General features: G+C 34.5%; 1 protein-coding gene across 1 annotated transcript; it reads right to left on the bottom strand.

Moving 5' to 3' along the window:
- Nucleotides 1-4,133: 4,133 nt before the first annotated feature.
- LOC137963098 (secreted RxLR effector protein 161-like) lies at nt 4,134-4,892 on the bottom strand. Its single transcript, XM_068810277.1, has one exon. The coding sequence runs from the start codon at nt 4,890-4,892 to the stop codon at nt 4,134-4,136; it is 759 nt and encodes a 252-aa protein (XP_068666378.1).
- Between the last annotated feature and the right edge of the window lie 15,150 nt (nt 4,893-20,042).

Genomic DNA, 20,042 nt, shown 5'->3' with positions numbered 1-20,042 from the left:
TTACTAGAAATATTTTCCCAAATTTTCCTAAAAATATGAATTAACATGGCCCCTATTGTTGTATAAAGTCATTTGTTTCAACAATAATTTCCAAACCACAAAACTTTCCAGGTTCGAATTTTCATCTTAAAAATTGTTTCAAAGAAACATGAAACACTAATGGTGCCTAAAAACGTATTTTTACTACAAATATTTTTCAAAAATTTCCTATAAATATGCATTAACATGGCCTTATAGTTGTATAAAGTTATTTTTTTTCAGCAAAAATTGCCTAACCACAAAATTTTCATGGTTTGAATTTTTCGCTTCAAAACTATTTAAGGAAAACATGAGACACTAATGGTGCCCGGAGAAGAATTTTTACAATAAATTTCTGAAAAAATGCATTAACATGACCTCATAGTTGTAAAAATTCATTTGTTTCAGCAAAAAATTTCTAACCACAAAATTTTCTTGGTTTGAATTATCGGCTTCGAAACTATTTCTAGAAAATATTCTCACACTAATGGTGCTTGGAGACATATTTTTACTAGAAATTATTTCCAATGTTTCCTAAAAAATGCATTAACATGACCTTATTGTTGTATAAAGTCATTTGTTTTGGCAAAAATTGCCTAACCACAATATTTTCTTGGTTTGAATTTTCTGCTTCAAAACTGTTTCAGGGAAACATGAGACACTAATGGTCCTTGAAGATGAATTTTCATTAGAAATAAGTTTCCAAACTTTCCTAAAAATATGCATTAACATGGTCCTATAGTTGGATAATGTCATTTGTTTCAGCAAAAATTGCCTAATGGCAAAATTTTCCTGGTTTCAATTTTGAGCTTCAAAACTGTTTCAGGTAAACATGAGACACTATGCCTAAAAACATATTTTTACCAGAAATACTTTTCCAATGTATCCTAAAAAATGCATTAGCATTGCCTTATAGTTGTATAGAGTCATTTGTTTCAGCAAAAATAACGAGACCAAAAAATTTGTCTGGTTTGAATTTTTGGCTTCAAAATTGTTTAAGGGAAACTTGAGACACTAATGGTGCATGGAGACGCATTTTTACTAGAAATACTTCTCCAACATTTTCTAAAAAAATGCATTAACATGGACTTATAGTTGTATAAAGTTATTTATTTCTGAAAAAAATTCTAGGTTTGAATTTTCGGCTTCAAAGCTATTGAATATATGAAAAAAAGAAATACTTCATTAAGTTTTTATAATCAGAGTACATGAACCTCTGTTTATAATAGAGGAAGGTAGTAGAGTCCAATTAAAATAAAACTACCTTTGTCTGAATTACTCCCAAACTCTAACACTTAAAGATAAGTCCAAGCATAATTAAATAATCCAAAATAAATAGAAGATTAACATGACTAAAACTAGAACTCTTCTAGGATGTGGCCATAAGATAAAGATGCCAGCTCATGGTTAGCTTTGTGAGTCCTTGATCTTCCAACCATCTTGTGGTTATCTTTATGAGTCCTTCTTGATCTTCCAACTTATGTGATAAGGATGTCAGCTCGTGGTAATCATGGTGGATCCTACTTCTTATGTGCTTGGACGCATCTGATAATACTCTTAGATATGTTGGTTTTCCTTGCTCATGTAGGATTGGGCCCATATTCCAACACTCCCCCTCAAGCTGGGGGTAAGAGAACATCATGAATTCCCAGCTTGCTGAAAATGGTGTGTAAAATCTTTTTTTGTATAAATTAGCCATCCTCCACATCTTCCAACACTCCCCCTCATGTTGGTGCTCTATTCCATGAGGGCTGAGTGGCCAATTAAGAGGGGGGGGGGGGGGGGGGGGGGGATGATAGATGTAATAATAAGCTCATCCATCATGGTGTCCCTTCCATCATGGAATCCCAATCGTTGATATATTTGACAGGGTATAAAGTTCCTCCGTTATGGAATCCCAATCGTTGATATTTTAAAAAAAAAAAATTGTAAAAAAACAAGAGGAAGAAGGAGGTTGTAGACTTATAATCCTAACCCTTCCCTTAAAGCTCAATTTATAGATTAATCAAACTATTGTATTACAATAATACCCCCGAACTTAGGGTTTAGCCTTTTAACCCTGGAACTTTAACCTAATTACATCATTGTCATCTCTATTAGATGACTCTTTATTTATTATCCTACCATCATTGTATGTGGGCCTATGAACCTTCTCTTTGATATGTGGGCCTTAATCTCGTCTTCTATATCTCTTGGATGCATGGGTCTTCCTTGGTCTTATGGGTTTGGGCCCATCTTCTAACACACTTGGATATGTGGGCCTTCTTGGTCATGTGGGCTTGGGCCCTATCTTCCAACATTGGTTTTTTTATAGTCGAATAAGTGATGGAAATTATGTTCTCTCCCTCAATAAATGTGTTGTTTTAAATTTTTTTATTTTATTTTCCATTAAATTAATTTTCTAAAACTTTGGGTTAAGATCTATATTATAGATCCTAGCATGGACTGACATGTTAAATCGGGTTCAATTAGAATAGATCCCTTGTCTAGGTTACGGGTCTATAAGACTCAAGAAGAGGGAAAACCCACTTCTCCTAGCGTTACACTCGAGTCCCCTCTCTCCCATTGTAAGACATTGGTCAAGGACGGGTTTTTCCATCCCTATCCCAAACTTAAAATGCAAGTTTTTTTTTTTATAAAGTTATATAAAAAAGTTGAATGGGTCAGATGTTGCAAAACAGTGATGGACATGGAATGAAGGGATGTGGTAGGGGGTAGGGTGGGGAACCTGATTCAACTAAAAAATCCAAGGTTTGAGGTCGTCCTTTCACTCCAAAATAATGAAATAGAATAAATTATTTTATATACCATTCTATTTATATATGGGTATATCGGTGTACATTATTCTTAGTATATAGAATAAGCCATTTCATATCCATTTTATTTTACCTATTTATTGAACAATAGAACAGATAATGTGTGTAAATAAATGGGATAATAATAAAGATGATGTAAATTTGATAACACCATAAAATTTGGAAAAAATACATTTCCATATGCAAAGAAGCTTAGAAATGAAATCATTCTAATGAATACAAAAATCCTTAAAAATAACACTTAAATCATTCTTTATCTTAAACATACATTCCCTCAAATAAAAATTTATGACACAAAAAAATAAAACTCTCTCATTCTCTTTCTCTCTTCTCTCCCCTCCTCAATTATGTTGAACGTTTAACAATGTTGGTTTTTTTTGTTTTGGAATAAGTAATTGGAATTATGTTCACTCCCTCATTAAATGAAGCCATCATGGCTTAGTCTTCTCTTTGTTTTAACTTTGTTTGTTTCTATTTTTATTAAATTTATTTTCTAGATATTAGGATTCTGGATAAATACCTGGATCCATTCCAAACAATCACCTGTTGCGGAATTCTGCAGCATTCAACTAAGTAATTCTTGGTTTTGTGATCTTCCTCAACTAAACCTCCTTAGTTCCTCAATGGGACCTTCATTTCTATTCCGGATGGGGAGAAGGGAAATTGTGTATGATTTAGTATATATTTTGGACCATAACCATAAAGTGTCTCCTTATATAGGGTTCCCATAATTCCCTATGGTATCTACTCAATTTGCTCATATCCATGGCCCATATTCCTTAATGGGCTTAACAAAAGTAGATAACTTAATTTCAGCCCATTCCATTAAAAATAGAAAATATAATTGAATAATAAATATGTTGCCCAAATTAGAATAGGAAACGTGAATTTCCTAACAATCTCCCACTTAGGTTACATATTATTCCTGAAATAATTATATCATAAATTCTTTAGGCGCGCATTTGTATCTCAGACATGCCTATTTCCAACTGGTCCTTTTGTCTTTAGTGAGATCTTTCCAAAGTCCTTAATGAAATGTGAACATTGCACATAGAAAAACACAAGCAAGTTCATAAATAGAATAATAAGCAATCAATTTTATTACATGAAAAATCGAATAACTCAATGTCTAAAGCAAACATATAGTACAAAAAATGACTCCCACTAAACCAAGGTATCCTCATAAATAACTCCCATATGAGCAGTGTGCTCATGAAAGACCTTAGGCATTAAACCCTTGGTTAATGGGTCTGCTAGCATAGAGTCCGTCCCTATATGTTCTATAGAAATCTGCTTATTCTAAATTTTCTCCTTAACAACTAGAAACTTAATGTTGATAAACTTCACTGAGCTCCTGTTGTTGCTGGAATAATGTACTGCAGAGTTATTGTCACTGTATATCTTTAATGGCATGTCAATGCTATCTACCATTCGCAGTCCAGTGACAAAGTTTCGCAACCGTATTTCGTGGTTGGACTCCTCAAAAGAAGCAATGAACTCCGCAACCATGGTTGAAGAAGCTATGAGAGTCTGCTTAGCAAACTTCCATGAGATAACTCCTTCACCCAACATAAAGATGTAGCTTGATGTGGAGCGTTTGCTATCTTGGCATCCGGTAAAGTCGGAGTTAGAGAACCCAATGATCTCTAAACTGTCTGATCTCTGATAAGTGAGCATGTAGTCTTTTGTTCTCCTCAAATAAGGCATCACGCGTTTGGCTGTCTTCCAATATTGCATACCCGGATTACTCAAATACCTTCCTACTATAAATGCTATGTCAGGACGAGTACAAACTTGAGCATCCATTAGACTCCCTACTACTGATACATAGGGAATTTTTTGCATCTCTTTTCTTTCAAGATCATTATTAGGGCACTGTTTGAGACTAAACTTGTCTTCTTTAGCGACGGGTGTGTCTCCTGGTTTACTATCTTGCATGTCGAATCTACTCAAAACCTTATTGATATAGCTCTTTTGTGTCAACCTATGGATACCTTGAGAACGATCTCTAAGTATCAGTATACCTAATACAAAAGAGCCATCACCAAGATCTTTCATCTCGAATTTCTTTTTCAAAAATTTCTTGGTTTCATGCAGTAAGCCTATATCGCTACTAGCGAGCAAAATATCATCGACATATAATATCAGTAAGATATATTTATTCCCACTGAACTTATGATATACACTGTCATCAACCACATTCGCTCAAAATCGTACGAGGTTATGACTTGATGGAACCTGTGATACCATTGACAGGAAGCCTGTTTGAGACCATAGATGGATTTCTTCAATTTACAGACCATAGACTTTGGATCACCAGATACAAAGTTTTTTGGCTGTACCATATAAGAAAAGCAGTTTTGACATCCACCTGATGTAGCTCTAAATCTAAATGAGTCACTAGTGTCATTATTGTTCTAAAAGAGTCTTTCGAAGATACCAGAGAGAAAGTCTCTTTATAGTCTATGCCTTCCCTTAGAGTTAAGCCGTTAGCGACTAGACGGGCCTTATATCTCTCGACATTTCCATTTGAATTCCTCTTGGTTTTAAATATCCATTTACAACCAATGGGCTTTACACCTTTAGGCAACTCGATGAGATCCCAAAAGTCATTGGAGAAATATGATATAATCATTTGGAATCTCATGTCTCCTCTCCCTAGTGGTTCTCCTTAATGGCACTTCTTGAGGTTGTTGAGTTTATTCTAAAGGTGGTGCAAGAGGAAGAATCTCATTGTTGTCTTGATCCGGAACAATGTCAAGAATAGGAGCCTGAACATTGTCCTCTAGTGCCTAAACTGTGTCTTGAACAACAATAGGTATGGAGACCTGATCACTGTCAATAACAGATTCTTCTTCAATTTGTTACCTTGCAAAGTTTATAAACCCACAACGTGCGAAGAAAAGGTGTGTACCCAACAATCAGCCTGAGTAAGGTCTTTTATTTTTCATCCAAGTGTCAATTTTTTTTTTTTTTTTGCTATCTTTAAAATAGTGAATAGACTTTTTTTCAATACCATAAAATTGGGCTTGTCTACTTTTGAAATTGAGAAAGTTTTTAGACTTAGATATTTTTTTGATTGTGTATGGCACCTTGTCATTTGGCTAGGGGTAATGTTTTCTTCTCATATTTAATTTTTTGCATGCAAGGCCTCTTGGAAGAAAAAGAGTTGTATCCAAATTGAAGGGGAAAAAGTAAAAGAAGTATAATGAATTGTAGAACCTACAATAAAAAATTCCACAAGTTGTGGTAAAATGTATTTGAATGGTGATCCATTTTATTTTTTCAAAGAAAATTCAATAAGTAGAAAAGAAGATGAAGAATTTAAATCCTTAAAAGAAATTTCAGTCAAAAGTGTTGAGGAAAGAAGATTGTTCGAGGAAAGATGATACACTAATGGTGCATAGAGACATTTTTTCTAGAAATACTTTTCCAACCTTTCCTAAAAATTGCACTAACATCACCTTATAGTTGTATAAAGTCATTTGATTCTGAAAATAATTCCTAAACACAAAAATTTCGTGGATTGAATTTTAGGCTTCAAGACTATTTATGGGAAACAAGAGATACTAACGGTCCCTGGAGACATATTTTTACTATAAATAATTTTCCAACTGTTCCAAAAAAATACATCAACAAGGCCTCATAGTTGTATAAAGTCATTTGTTTCAACAAAAAATTCCTGACCTCAAAGATTTCCTGGTTTAAAGTTTTAGCTTCAAAACTATTTCAGGGAAACATGAGACAATAATGGTCCCTGAAGACATATTTTTATTAGAAAATATGTTTTCAACCTTTCTTAAAAATATGCAATGTTGGAAGATAGGCCCAAGCCCACACGACCAACGAAGGCCCACATATCTAAGAGTATTATAAGATGGGCCACACGACCAAGGAAAACCCTCAATATGGGCCCAAGCACATAAAAAGTAGGACCCACCATGATTACAACAAGCTTGCATCCTTATCACATAAGTTGGAAGATCAAGAAGGGGTCACAAAGACATCTTTGCCTTATGGTAACGTCCTAGAAAAGTTCTAGTTTGAGTTATGTTTGCCTTTTATCTATATTGAGTTATTTAATTATGCTAGGACTTATCTTTAAGTGTTAAAGTTTGGGTGTAATTGGGACAAAGGTAGTTTTATTGTAATTGGACTCTATTACCTTCCTCTATTATAAATAAAGGTTAATGTACTCTGACTATAATAAGTTATTGAAGTCAATGAAGTATTTTTCTTTTCCATAAATTCAACATGGTAACAGAGCAGGTTCCGTGAGTTGAGTTGGTCAACCCACAGAGATAATGAGATCCTTTTCTCTAAACCCTAAACCCTAAGTCTAGGTTCATAGTTTTTTTTTTTCAGTCCCTACACCCATAGTTTTCTTTGCATTGTTTACCTCTATAATGAGATTTTCATACTGTAAATTATATATTGACGAAAATATATTTGAGTCTACTTTCCAAGGAAAAATGATTGTTTTCCTATTAGAGTTATCTACAAAGAGAAATTGATATTTGAATGAGCAAAGGTCAGATTGCGAAAGAGATTCGAGCAGGCGCAGAAAGCTTCAAATTTCGAGGTATTTTATGCTATCAATAACGAGAATATATATGAAGAATTATATATCAAAAGAAATATCTGTAAATTTATTTCTTACGTATCCAATTCTCGATCTGAGTTTTTTATAATGAGATATTGATCTTGGAAGAATCAATGGTCAACTTCGAAAAAAAAGGAGAAACAATGCTTTGTTTGGCCAAATGACAGAGACCGAAATCAATTAGATTATTTATCTTTTGATAATTATATTTTATGAAGATAAATTATACTTAGATTAAAGGTATTTAATTCTAGTTTTAGAAAGATATATTCGTATAGGAAGAATCAAAGGTCATATGGTATTCTGTTGTATTGAAAAATCCTAATTTATGCCCTTTGTTTTGCGTCACTGTTTGAGTTGCTATATCAGGAAAATATCTCATTTCTCCCTGGTTTAAGGACTTATTAATACATCTATGTTATTTGGGTTTATTGCTACATCTATGATATTTGGTTCAAGCTGGGATCACCGCCATTACCTCCTTGCTTGAGGGGGAGAAGTAGAAGAAGTACAAGAAAGAGGTATTTTATTCCATAAGTTGTGGAAAAGTTTATGTGACCAAAATATTCAAGAAAGGGGAAGCACAAAATATGAAGCTTATGCATCTAAGGAAAAAATATTTATATCAAATTATGATTATTTCAAGGGTCCTTCGAAAATGTTTATTATTTTTATTCATGTTATTTGTGTTGGAAGATGGTCTTGTTACATTACGGCTACTGGCTATTATGTCTCTTTGGATGAGACATTATTTTAAGGTGGCCTCAGTACCTTTTCTCATACCATAATTTATTTTAACTCCAAAAAATATCACACTTGGGACACCATGAGAGTCGGTGCCCGGATTGGGACACCATGATAAATTTAGCTCTCTAAAATATCACGGTTGGGATACTATGAGAGTCGTTGTCCAGATTGGGACACCATTATAAAAACACATCCCCCCCCCCCCCCCCCCCTATAATGACTTTTATTACTTCTACCACTTGAGAGTCGTTGTCCTATGGAGGGACATGGTGGTGGACACTTTAGAGCAATACCGATAGACACCCTACCTATAGAAGACGGAATGTGCCTTACATTCAGCATTCGGACTAGAGTATGGAGCAATGTCTTACTGACTAGGAGTGATTTTTACTCTCAATTATATTATGCCAATAGAGCCTCATGGAACGACGCAACAATGTGAGGGGGCGTGTTGGATGATGAATGCATATTGGAAGATGTGCCATTTTATACAAAAGATTTAATAAATCATTTGCAGCAAGCTGGGAGTTTATGTTGTTCTCTCACCCCCGGTTCGAAGATAGGCCCAAGCCCACACGTCCAAGGAAGGCTCACAAGATGGGCCCAAGCACATAAGTAGGACCCACCATGATTACCACAAGCTGGCATCTATATCACATAAGTTGGAAGATCAAGAAGGATTCACAAATGCATCTTTATCTTATGGTCACATCCTAGAAGAGTTCTAGTTTGAGTTATGTTTGTCTTTTATCTATATTGATTTATTTAATTATGCAAGGACTTATCTTTAAGTGTTAGAGTTTGGTTGTAATTGGGACAAATGTAGTTTTATTGTAATTGGACTCCACTACCTTCCTCTACGATCAATAGAGGTTCATGTACTCTGATTATAATAAGTTAATGAAGTCAATGAAGTATTTTTCTTTTCCATAAATTCAACATACATTAACATGGTCCTATAGCTTGATGAAGTCATTTGTTTCAGACAAAATTACCTAACCGCAAAAGTTTCTTTGTTTCTATTTTCAGCTTCAAAACTACTTCAGGGAAACATGAGACATTAAGCCTGGAGATGTATTTTACGAGAAATATTTTTCCAACGTTTCCTTAAAAAGGCATTAACATGGCCTTCTAGTTGTATAAAGTCATTTGTTTCAACAAAAATTGCATAACCACAAAATTTTCTTGGTTTGAATTTTTTTCTTCAAAATTGTTTCAAGGAAATATGAGACACTAATGGTGCCAAGAGACATAATTTTACTAGAAATACATATCCAAACTTTTCTAAAAGTTGCATTAACATGGCCTTATAGTTGTATAATGCCTTTTCTTTTAGCACAAATTGCCCACCCACAAAACTTTCCTGGTTTGAAGTTTTAGTTTCAAAATTGTTTCAAAGAAACATGAGCTACTAATAGTATTTGCAGATATTTTTACTTGAAATATTTTCCAACCTTTCCTAAGAATACACATTAACATGGCCTTATATTTGTATAAAGTCATTTGTTTCTGAAAAATTTCCAAACCACAAAATTTTCCTTGTTTGAATTTTCTGCTTCAAAACCGTTTCAGAGAAACATGAGACACTAATGGTGCCTGGAGACGAATTTTTACTTGAAATAATTTTCCAACCTTTCCAAAAAAAATGCATTAACATGGCCTTATAGTTGTTTAAAATCATTTATTTCAGCAAAAATTTCATAATCATTAAATTTTCCAGGATTTAATTTTCAACTTCAAAATTGTTTCGGGGAAACATGAGACAATAATGGAGCATGAGGATGTATTTTTTTTATAGAAATAATTTTATAACCTTTCATTAAAAAATTCATTAACATGGCATTATAGTTGTATAAAGCCATTTTCTTCCTACAAAAATAGCCCACGACAAAATTTTACTGGTTTGAATTTTCAGCTTCAAAACTGTTTCAGGGAAATATGAGACAATAATGGTCCATGGAGACATATTTTTACTAGAAATAATTTTCCAAAATTTCCTAAAAACATGCATTATCATGGTTCTATAGTTGAATAAAGTTATTTTTTTATGCAAAAATTGCCTAAGCATGAAATTTTTCGGGTTTGAACTTTCAGCTTCAAAACAGTTTTAGGGAAACACGAGACACTAATGGTGCCTGGAGATGTATTTTTACTAGAATTACTTTTCCAAACTAATCCTTAAAAATGTATTAATGGCCTTATATTTGTATAAAGTCATTTGTTTCATAAAAAAATGCCTAACCACAAAATTTTCCTGGTTTGAATTTTCAGCTTCAAAACTGTTTAAGGGGAAACATGAGATAGTAATGGTGCTTGGAGATGTATTTTTACTAGAAATATTTTCCAAATTTTCCTAAAAAATGCATTGACATGGCCTTATAATTGTATAAATTCATTGGTTTCAGCAATGATTGTCTATCCACAAAAAAAAATTTGCTAGAATCATCGCCTTCAAAACTGTTTCCAGGAAACATGAGACATTATTGGTCTGAGTAGTCGTATTTTTACTAGAAATATTTTCCAACCTTTCCTAAAAATATGAATTAATATGGTCTGATAGTTTTATAAAGTCATTTGTTTCATAAAAAATTGCCTAACCACAAAATATTCCAGGTTTGAATTTTCAGCTTCAAAACTGTTTCAAGGAAACATGAAACAATATTGGTGCCGAGAGACTTATTTTTAATAGAAATACTTTTCCAATTTTTCCTAAAAAATACATTAACTTGGCCTTATAGTTGTATAAAGTCATTTGTTTCATGAAAAAATGCCTAGACTCAAAATTTTTCAGGTTAGTATTTTAAGCTTCAAAATTGTTTCATAGAAACATGAGACACAAATGATCCCTGGAGACGTATTTTTTACAAGAAATATTTTTCCAACTATTCCTAAAGTATGAATTAACATGATCCTATAGTTGTATAAAGTCATTTGGTTAAGCAAAAAATTTATGGTTTCAATTTTCAACTTAAAAACTGTTTCCAGTGACGTATTTTTACACTAATCCTGGAGACGTATTTTTACTGGAAATACTTTTCCTAACAATAAAATTTTCTTGGTTTGAATTTTCGGCTTCAAAACTATTTCTGGGAAACACTCTATTTCTAGGAAACATTCTCACACTAATGGTGCCTAAAGACATATTTTTACTAGAAATATTTTCTAAACTTTCCTAAAAATATGCATTAACATGGCCCCTATTGTTGTATAAAGTCATTTGCCTCAACAATAATTTCCAAACCACAAAGCTTTCCTGGTTTGAATTTTCATCTTAAAAATTGTTTCAAGGAAACATGAAACACTAATGGTGCCTAAAAAGGTTTTTTAACAAGAAATATTTTTCCAAAATTTCCAACAAATATGCTTTAACATGGACTTATAGTTGTATAAATTCATTTGTTTCAACAAAAATTGCCTAACCACAAAATTTTCCTGGTTTGAATTTTCCGTTTCAAAACTGTTTCAGGGAAACATGAGACACTAATGATGCCCAGAGACAATTTTTTACAAGAAATACATTTCCAAAATTTCCTAAACAATGCATTAACATGACCTCATAGTTGTATAAAGACATTTGTTTCAGCAAAAAATTCCTAACCACAAAATTTTCTTGGTTTGAATTATGGTTCCTGGAGACGTATTTTTACTAGAAATGTTTTCCAATGTTTCTTAAAAAATGCATTAACATGGCCTTATTGTTGTATAAAGTCATTTGCTTTAGCAAAAATTGCCTAACCACATTATTTTCTTGGTTTGAATTTTTCAGTTTCAAAATTGTTTTAGGGAAACATGAGACATTAATGGTCCTTGGAGACGAATTTTCACTACAAATAACTTTCCAAAATTTCCTAAAAATATGCATTAACATGGTCCTATAGTTGGATAATGTCATTTGTTTCAGCAAAATTGCCTAATCGCAAAATTTTCTTGGTTGCAATTTTGAACTTCAAAATTGTTTCAAGTAAACATGAGACATTATGCCTCAAGACATATTTTTACCAGAAATACTTTCCCAATGTATCCTAAAAAAATGCATTAACATGGCCTTATAGTTGTATAGAGTCACTTGTTAAGCAAAAATTGTGAAACCACAAAATTTGCCTAGTTTGAATTTTCGGCTTCAAAATTGTTTCAAGGAAACTTGAGACATTAATGGTGCATGGAGACATATTTTTACTAGAAATACTTCTCCAAAATTTTCTAAAAAATGCATTAACATGGACTTATAGTTGTATAAAGTTATTTGTTTCAACAAAAAATTCTAGGTTTGAATTTTTTGCTTCAAAGCAGTTTATTATATGAAAAGAGAAATATTTCATTGAGTTTTGGTAATCAGCGTACATGAACCTCTATTTATAATAGAGGAAGGTAGTAGAGTCCAATTACAATAAAACTGTCTTTGTCCCAATTATACCCAAACTCTAAGTCCTAGCATAATTAAATAACCCAAAATAAATAGAAGATTACCATGACTAAAACTAGCACTCTTCTAGCACATGACCATAAGATAAATATGCCAACTTGTAGTTATCTTTGTGAGTCCTTGATCTTCCATCCAGCTTGTGGTTATCTTTAAGAGTCCTTCTTGATCTTCCAACTTATGCGATAAGGTTGTCAGCTTGTGGTAATCACGGTGGGTTCTACTTCTTATGTAATTGGGCCCTTTTTACAATACTCTTAGATATGTTGGCCTTCCTTGGTCATGTGGGCTTGAGCCCATATTCTAACACTCCCCCCCCCCCCCCCCCCAAGCTAGGGGTTAGAGAACATCATCAATTCCTAGTTTGCTAAAAATGGTGTGTAAAATATTTTTTGTATAAATTAGTTGTCCTCCACATCTTCCAACATTCCCCCTCACGCTGGTGCTCTCTTCCATGAGGCCCGCCTGGACCATTATAAAGGGGGGGGGTGGGTGACGTAGATGTAATAATATGCTCATCCTTCATGGTGTCCCAATCCGAGCACCAATTCTCACTTGTAGATATTTTTGATGGGGTATCAAGTTCCTCTGTCACGGTGTCCCAACAGTTGATATTTTTAAGTTCCTCTATCATGGTGTCCCAACCATTGATATTTTTTACAGGGTATAAAGTTCCTCCAACATGGAATCCCAACCGTTGATATTTTTGACAGGGTATAAATTTCCTTTGTCATGGATTCCCAGCCGTTGATATTTTTGATGGAGTATTAAGTTCCACCATCATGGAATCCCATATAATAAATGATGGTATGACCCGATTCTGTTTGAACAAGGGTGAAAATTTCATGTAAATCTGATCTATATTGAAAGATATATTCGCATCGGAAGAATCAAAGGTCATGTTGGTATTCTGTTGCATTGAAAAATCCAAATTTAAGCCCATTGTTTTGTGTCACTTTTTGAGTTGATATATCAGAAAAATATGCTCATCCTTCATGGTGTCCCAATCCGGGCACCAATTCTCACTTGTAGATATTTTTGATGGGGTATCAAGTTCCTCCGTTACGGTGTCCCAACAGTTGATATTTTTAAGTTCCTCTATCATGGTGTCCCAACCATTGATATTTTTTACGGGGTATAAAGTTCCTCCAACATGGAATCCCAACCGTTGATATTTCTGACAGGGTATAAATTTCCTTTGTCATGGAATCCCAGCCGTTGATATTTTTGATGGAGTATTAAGTTCCACCATCATGGAATCCCAACCGTTGATATTTTTGACGGGGTATAATAAATGATGGTATGACCCGATTCTATTTGAACAAGGGTGAAAATTTCATGTAAATCTGATCTATATTGAAAGATATATTCGCATTGGAAGAATTAAAGGTCATGTTGGTATTCTATTGCATTGAAAAATCCGAATTTAAGCCCATTGTTTTGTGTCACTTTTTGAGTTGATATATCAGAAAAATATCTCACTTCTCCCTAGTGTGAGGGCTTATTTATACATCTCTGTTATTTGGACTTATTGTTACATCTATGATATTTGGTTCAAACTGGGATCACTGCTATTACCTCCCAGCTTGAGGGGGAGAAGTAGAAGAAGTACAAGGAAGAGGTATTTTATTCCATATGTTGTGGATAAGTATTATGTGACCAAAATATTCAAGAAAGGGGGAGCACAAATGAAGCTTGTGCATCCAAGGAGAAATTTTTATATCGGATTATTTCATGGGTTCTTTTACAAAGTTTATTATATGTGTTGGAAGATGGTCGTGCTATATTCAGTTGCAGCTATTATGTCTCTTTGGATGAGACATTAATATTCTTTCTCATACCATCATTTAATTAATACCCATAAAAAATATAAAAATATCAACGACGGGGATTCCACGACGGAGGAACTTAATATTCCATAAAAAATATCAAAAATATCAATGATTGGGATTCCATGATGGAGGAACATAATATCCCATCAAAAATATCAAAGGTGGGGATTCCCTAACGGAGGAATTTAATACCACATAAAAAATATAGAAAATATTAATGGTTACGATTCTATGACGAAGGAACTTAATAGCCCGTCAAAATATCAACGGTTGGGATTCCTTGATGGAGGAACTTAAAAACATCAACGGTTGGGACACCATGACCGAGGAACTTGATACCTTGTAAAAAAATATCTACCAGTGAGAGTCGGTGACTGGATTGGGACACCATGATGGATGAACGAATTATTACAACAACGTTAAACCCTACCCACCATTCCCCCCCCCCCCCCCCCCCCCCCCCCCCTCCACTTTTCACTGAAACTATAGTGGCCATGTTAGGCAATTTTTTTAGAAAAAAATGACTTTATACAACTATAAGGCCAAGTTAATGCATTTTTTTGGAAAGTTTGGAAAAGTATTTCTACTAAAAATTCATCTCCAGGCACCATTAGTGTTTCATGTTTCCCTGAAACAGTTTTGAAGGGGAAAATTTGGTGGTTTGGCAATTTTTAAGAAATAAATGATTTATACAACTATAAGGCCATGTTAATGCATATTTTTAAAAATGGTTGGAAAAATATTTCAAGTAAAAATATGTCTGCTGGGACCATTAGTGGCTCATGTTTCCCTAAAACGTTTTTGAAGCTAAAACTTCATATCAGGAAAATTTTGTGGGTGGGCAATTTTTGCTGAAACAAAAAACATTATACAACTATAAGGCCATGTTAATGCATTTTTTAGGAAAGTTTTGAGAATTATTTCTAGTAAAATTACATCTCTTGGCACCATTAGTGTCTCATGTTTCCCTGAAAATTTTTTGAAGATGAAACTTTTGTGGTTACGCAATCTTTGCTAAGACAAATGACTTTATACAACTATAAGCCATGTTAATGCATTTTTAAGGAAATGTTAAAAATCTATTTTTAGTAAAAATACAACTCCAAGCCTAGTGTCTCATGTTTCTCTAAAACAGTTTTGAAGCTGAAAATTGAAACTAGGAAAATTTTGTGGTAAGGTAATTTTGTTTGAAACAAATGACTTGATGCAACTATAGGACCATCTTAATGAATCTTTTTAGGAAGGGTTGAAAACATATTTCTAGTAAAAATATGTCTCCAGGGACCATTATTGTCTCATGTTTCCCTTAAACAGTTTTGAAGCTAAAAATTGAAACCAAGAAAATTTTGAGGTTAGGCAATTTTTGCTGAAACAAATGGCTTTATATACAACTATGAGGCCATGTTAATGTATTTTTTTTGAATGGTTGGAAAATATTTTATATTAAAATGACGCCTCCAGGGACCGTTAGTGTCTCTTGTTTCCTAGAAACAATTTTGAAGTAAAAAATTCAAACCAATAAAATTTTGTGGTTAGGCAATTTTTTCCTAAAAAATGAATTTATACAATTATAAGGCCATGTTAATGCAATTTTTAGGAAATTTTGGAAAATTATTTCTAGAAAAAATTTCTCTCCATGCACCATTTGCGTCTCATGTTTCCCCAAAACAGTTTTGAGGTAGAAAATTCAAACCATGAAAATTTTGTGGTTGGGTAATTTTTGCTGAAACAAATGAGTTTATACAACTATAAGGCCATGTTAATGCATATTTTAACAAATTTTTTGAAAAATATTTCTAGTTAAAATATGTTTTTAGGCACCTAGAAATAATTTTTAAGATGAAAAATTTAACCAGGAAAATTTTGTGGTTGGGCAATTATTGTTGAAAAATTACTTTATACAACAATAGAAGCCATTTTAATGCCTATTTTTACGAAAGGTTGGGAAAATATTGCTCGTAAAACTATGTCTCCAGGCACCATTTGTGTGAGAATGTTTCCTGGAAACATTTTTGAAGCCGAAAATTCAAACCAAGAAATTTTTGTGGTTAGGCAATTTTTGCTAAAATAAATGACTTTATACAAAAAATGGGATATGTTAATGCATTTTCTAGGAAAGGTTGGAAAATTATTTCTTGTGATAGTACATTTTTAGGCACCTTTAGTGTTTCATGTTTCCTTGAAACAGTTATTAAGAACCAGGAAAATTTTGTGGTTTGGTAGTTATTATTGAAACAAGTGACTTTATATAAAAATAGTTGTCATGTTATTGCATATTTTAGGAAAGGTTGGGAAAATATTTTCTATTAAAAATACATCTCGAGGCACATTTTGTGTGAGAATGTTTCCAGTAAAGAGTTTTGCAGTCAAAAATTCAAACCAAGGAATTTTTGCTGAAACAAATAACTTTATAACACTATAAGTCAATGTTAATGCATTTTTTTAGGAAAGGTAGGAGAATTATTTCTAGTAAAAATACGTCTCCAGGCATCATTAGTGTCTCATGTTTCCCTAAGACAATTTTTGAAGCCGAAATTCAAACTAGCCGAAATCCTCCGGTTTGATAATGCTAAAGAAACACCTCCAAAGACCTTGACATTTTTTTTGTAAAGAAAATGGCATTATTCATCAAACATCATGTGCCCACACCCCTCAATAAAATGTTGTAGCCAAGCAGAAGAACCGTCATATTCTTGAGGTAGCTCGAGGTTCACTATATGCCATGAAAGTTCCTTATTTTTATTGGCCACATGCAATCCTTACCGCGTGTTTTCTTATAAATCGGTTACCATCTTCCATTCTTAATAATAAATCCCCTTACTCTCTATTATTACCCAATGATGATCCATTTTCACTGCCCTTGAGAGTCTTCGGGTGTCAATGTTTTGTCCATATCTCTTCCCCCAAACACAGGAAACTTGATCCCAAATCTATCAAATGTATCTTTTTAGGATACTCTCGCACACAAAAGGGTTATGTTTTCTATAATCCCACTTTTCATCATTTACTCTTGTCAAGGGATGTCACATTCTTTGAAGTCTCTCCATTTTATTCTGACAATGCTCCTCCAGGTTTATCTTCCGTACCAGGGTCTCCTCGACCAGTTGTGCCCCGTGCTACAGACCCTACTCAGACTCCTGACACTCTGGCTGACACCACACCTGCTGAGTTTACATATCCAACCGAGGTAAGTTCATCTTCTCCAGTTTTTTTTTTTTGGCGCATAATATGATACTCGTCTTATTGCCCTCAGAAAAGCACCCCGATCATGCACCATGCCCTCTACTTCTCATCCCATAACAAATTTTGTGTCTCATCATCGTATGTACCTTGTATGTTGTCAATTTCTCTCTACTGTTTCTTCCATCTTTGTACCACAATCCTATCAAGAGGTTCTCACACATCCAGGGTGGAATGCGGCCATGGATGAAGAAAAGCAGACACTTTATGAAAATCAGACATGGGCACTAGTCCCACTACCATCAGACAAGAAACTTGTTGGTTGCAAATGGGTGTTTACTTTGAAACACAATCCGGATGGGTCCGTGACTCGACTGAAGGCTCACCTAGTTGCTAAAGGTTATAAACAATGCTATGACATTGATTATGATGAAACCTTTTCTCTAGTGGCAAAAATAAATTCGGTACGTGTATTATTATCTCTGGCCGCTAACTCTCCCCTGTAGGTCTATCAACTCGATGTCAAAAATAATTTTTTGAATGAGGATATAAAAGAGGAAATTTATAAAAGAGGAAATGTTTTTATGTGGTTGAGGGGGAATCCGTATGCCGACTAAAAAAATCCTTTTATGGTTTGAAAATTTTAGCCAAGCACTTATATGGGCCAGATTTCATAGATGTTCTGGAGATCATTCATATTTATTAAAGACACACTGAAGGGCAAAGTTATTCTGGCAGTATATGTTGATGATATTATTATAACTGGTAGTGATCTCCAGGGCATCCAGACAACAAAAGAAAGGATATATGCTGAATTCAAGACAAAGGATCTTGGGTTGCTCAAATATTTTATGGGTATTAGATTACTACAATCCAGACATGGAATTATATTATCTCAGAAGAAGTATGTCCTTGACCTATTGGAGGGGACCAGAATGATGGGATGCAAACCAGCAAAAACTCCTATGTGCCCAAATACAAAATTATGTGCAGAGAAGATATAGATACCGAAAAATATCAAAGATTGGTGGGAAAACTTATTTACCTCTGTGTAACAAGGCCGAATATTTCATATACTGTTGGAAGAAAGACCCTAACCCACATGACCAAGGAAGACTCACATATCTAAGTGTATTAGAAGATGGGCCAAAGTCCATAAGACCAAGAAAGACCTATGCAACCAAGAGATATAGAAGACGGGCTTAAGGCCCACAGATCAAGGAGAAGACCCATAGGCCCATATACATTGATGGCAGAATGGTAAATAAAGAGTCATCTCATAGAGATGGTATTGATGACATTGATGTAATTAAGTTAAAGTTTCAGGGTTAAAACCCTAAACCCTAAACCCTAAGTTCAAGGGTATTATTGTAATATAGTAGTTTCATTTATCTATAAATAGATCTTCAGGGGGTTTTTTTCTTTTTTTTTTCCATGAGTTAAATTCATGGAATCCTGAAAATCAACATGGTATCAGAGAATTGATTTTCAGGACTTGTAGTATGGTTTTCATTATTCCATAAACCCATTATTTTTTCTTTCTCGTATCGATGGTATTTTTCATAAGTTTATGGAACTTCGTTGGAATTCACTTTTTATTTTATTTTTTATTTTTTTCCTACAGCACATCGTTGTTCTTTAATTCTTCCAGTATCCAAGTTGAGCCAAGTCGACTCGGCTGAACAACATGATACCAGCTGTGCTTCTGGCTGTCTAACCGGCTGTCCGTCACCGGTTTCCCTGCTCTTTTGCTGCTGTCGAGCCTCCATCACTGTGCCGGCATACTCCTGGCTGGTGTTTATCAGCAACGACAATGGAGCTCCATTGCAAGTTACAGAGAGTAGTTATTTCTTCAAAGAGAATAACTGGTCCGAAGCTAGCATCGCCGGAGAGGACGATGACGCCGAATTGCTGTATCTGGACTGTTTCCGCCAAGAGGCGTCGCCAAAGTCAGCAAAGATCGGCCGGTGAAGAACTTCCGAAGGAAAGGCAGCAAAGATCGGCCGGCTGCGGGGAGGAAAATGGAAGCTCTGTTTCCGCACTGTTCGGCCGAGAGGAAGCAGGGAGGAAGACGAGTTGCCGTTTCTGGACGAAGAAAGTCTTTTTTTTTTCAGGGAAGCTCTGTTTCCGCACTTTTCGGCCGACAGGAAGTAGGAAGGAAGACAAGTTGCCGTTTCTGGACAAACAAAGTTTTTTTCTCGGCTCTGTTCGGCCGTGGGGAAGAAGCACTGTTTCCGCGGAGAGTCCCTTGCTTCTCGGCTGCCTTGCTGTTTTCCGCTCTGTTGGAAGCTTGCGCCAGTATTATTTCCGTTCTGGAGGAACTCTTTTGGGCCTTGCATTGCTGTCGGAAAGTTTTCTCCCGAAGAGTCGAGCTCTGTTTCCGCCGAAGAAGCCGAGGAGGAAGACGACGATATCGTCTGTAACAA

The sequence above is a fragment of the Aristolochia californica genome, unplaced genomic scaffold (genome assembly GCF_029961685.1).
Source record: "Aristolochia californica isolate CCGP_79_NKW_82.1479 unplaced genomic scaffold, dmAriCali1.0.hap1 SCAF_4, whole genome shotgun sequence".
Classification (NCBI taxonomy): domain Eukaryota; kingdom Viridiplantae; phylum Streptophyta; class Magnoliopsida; order Piperales; family Aristolochiaceae; genus Aristolochia; species Aristolochia californica.
Note: the sequence above shows the minus strand (reverse complement) of the source record. Positions and strands in the feature narration are given on the sequence as shown.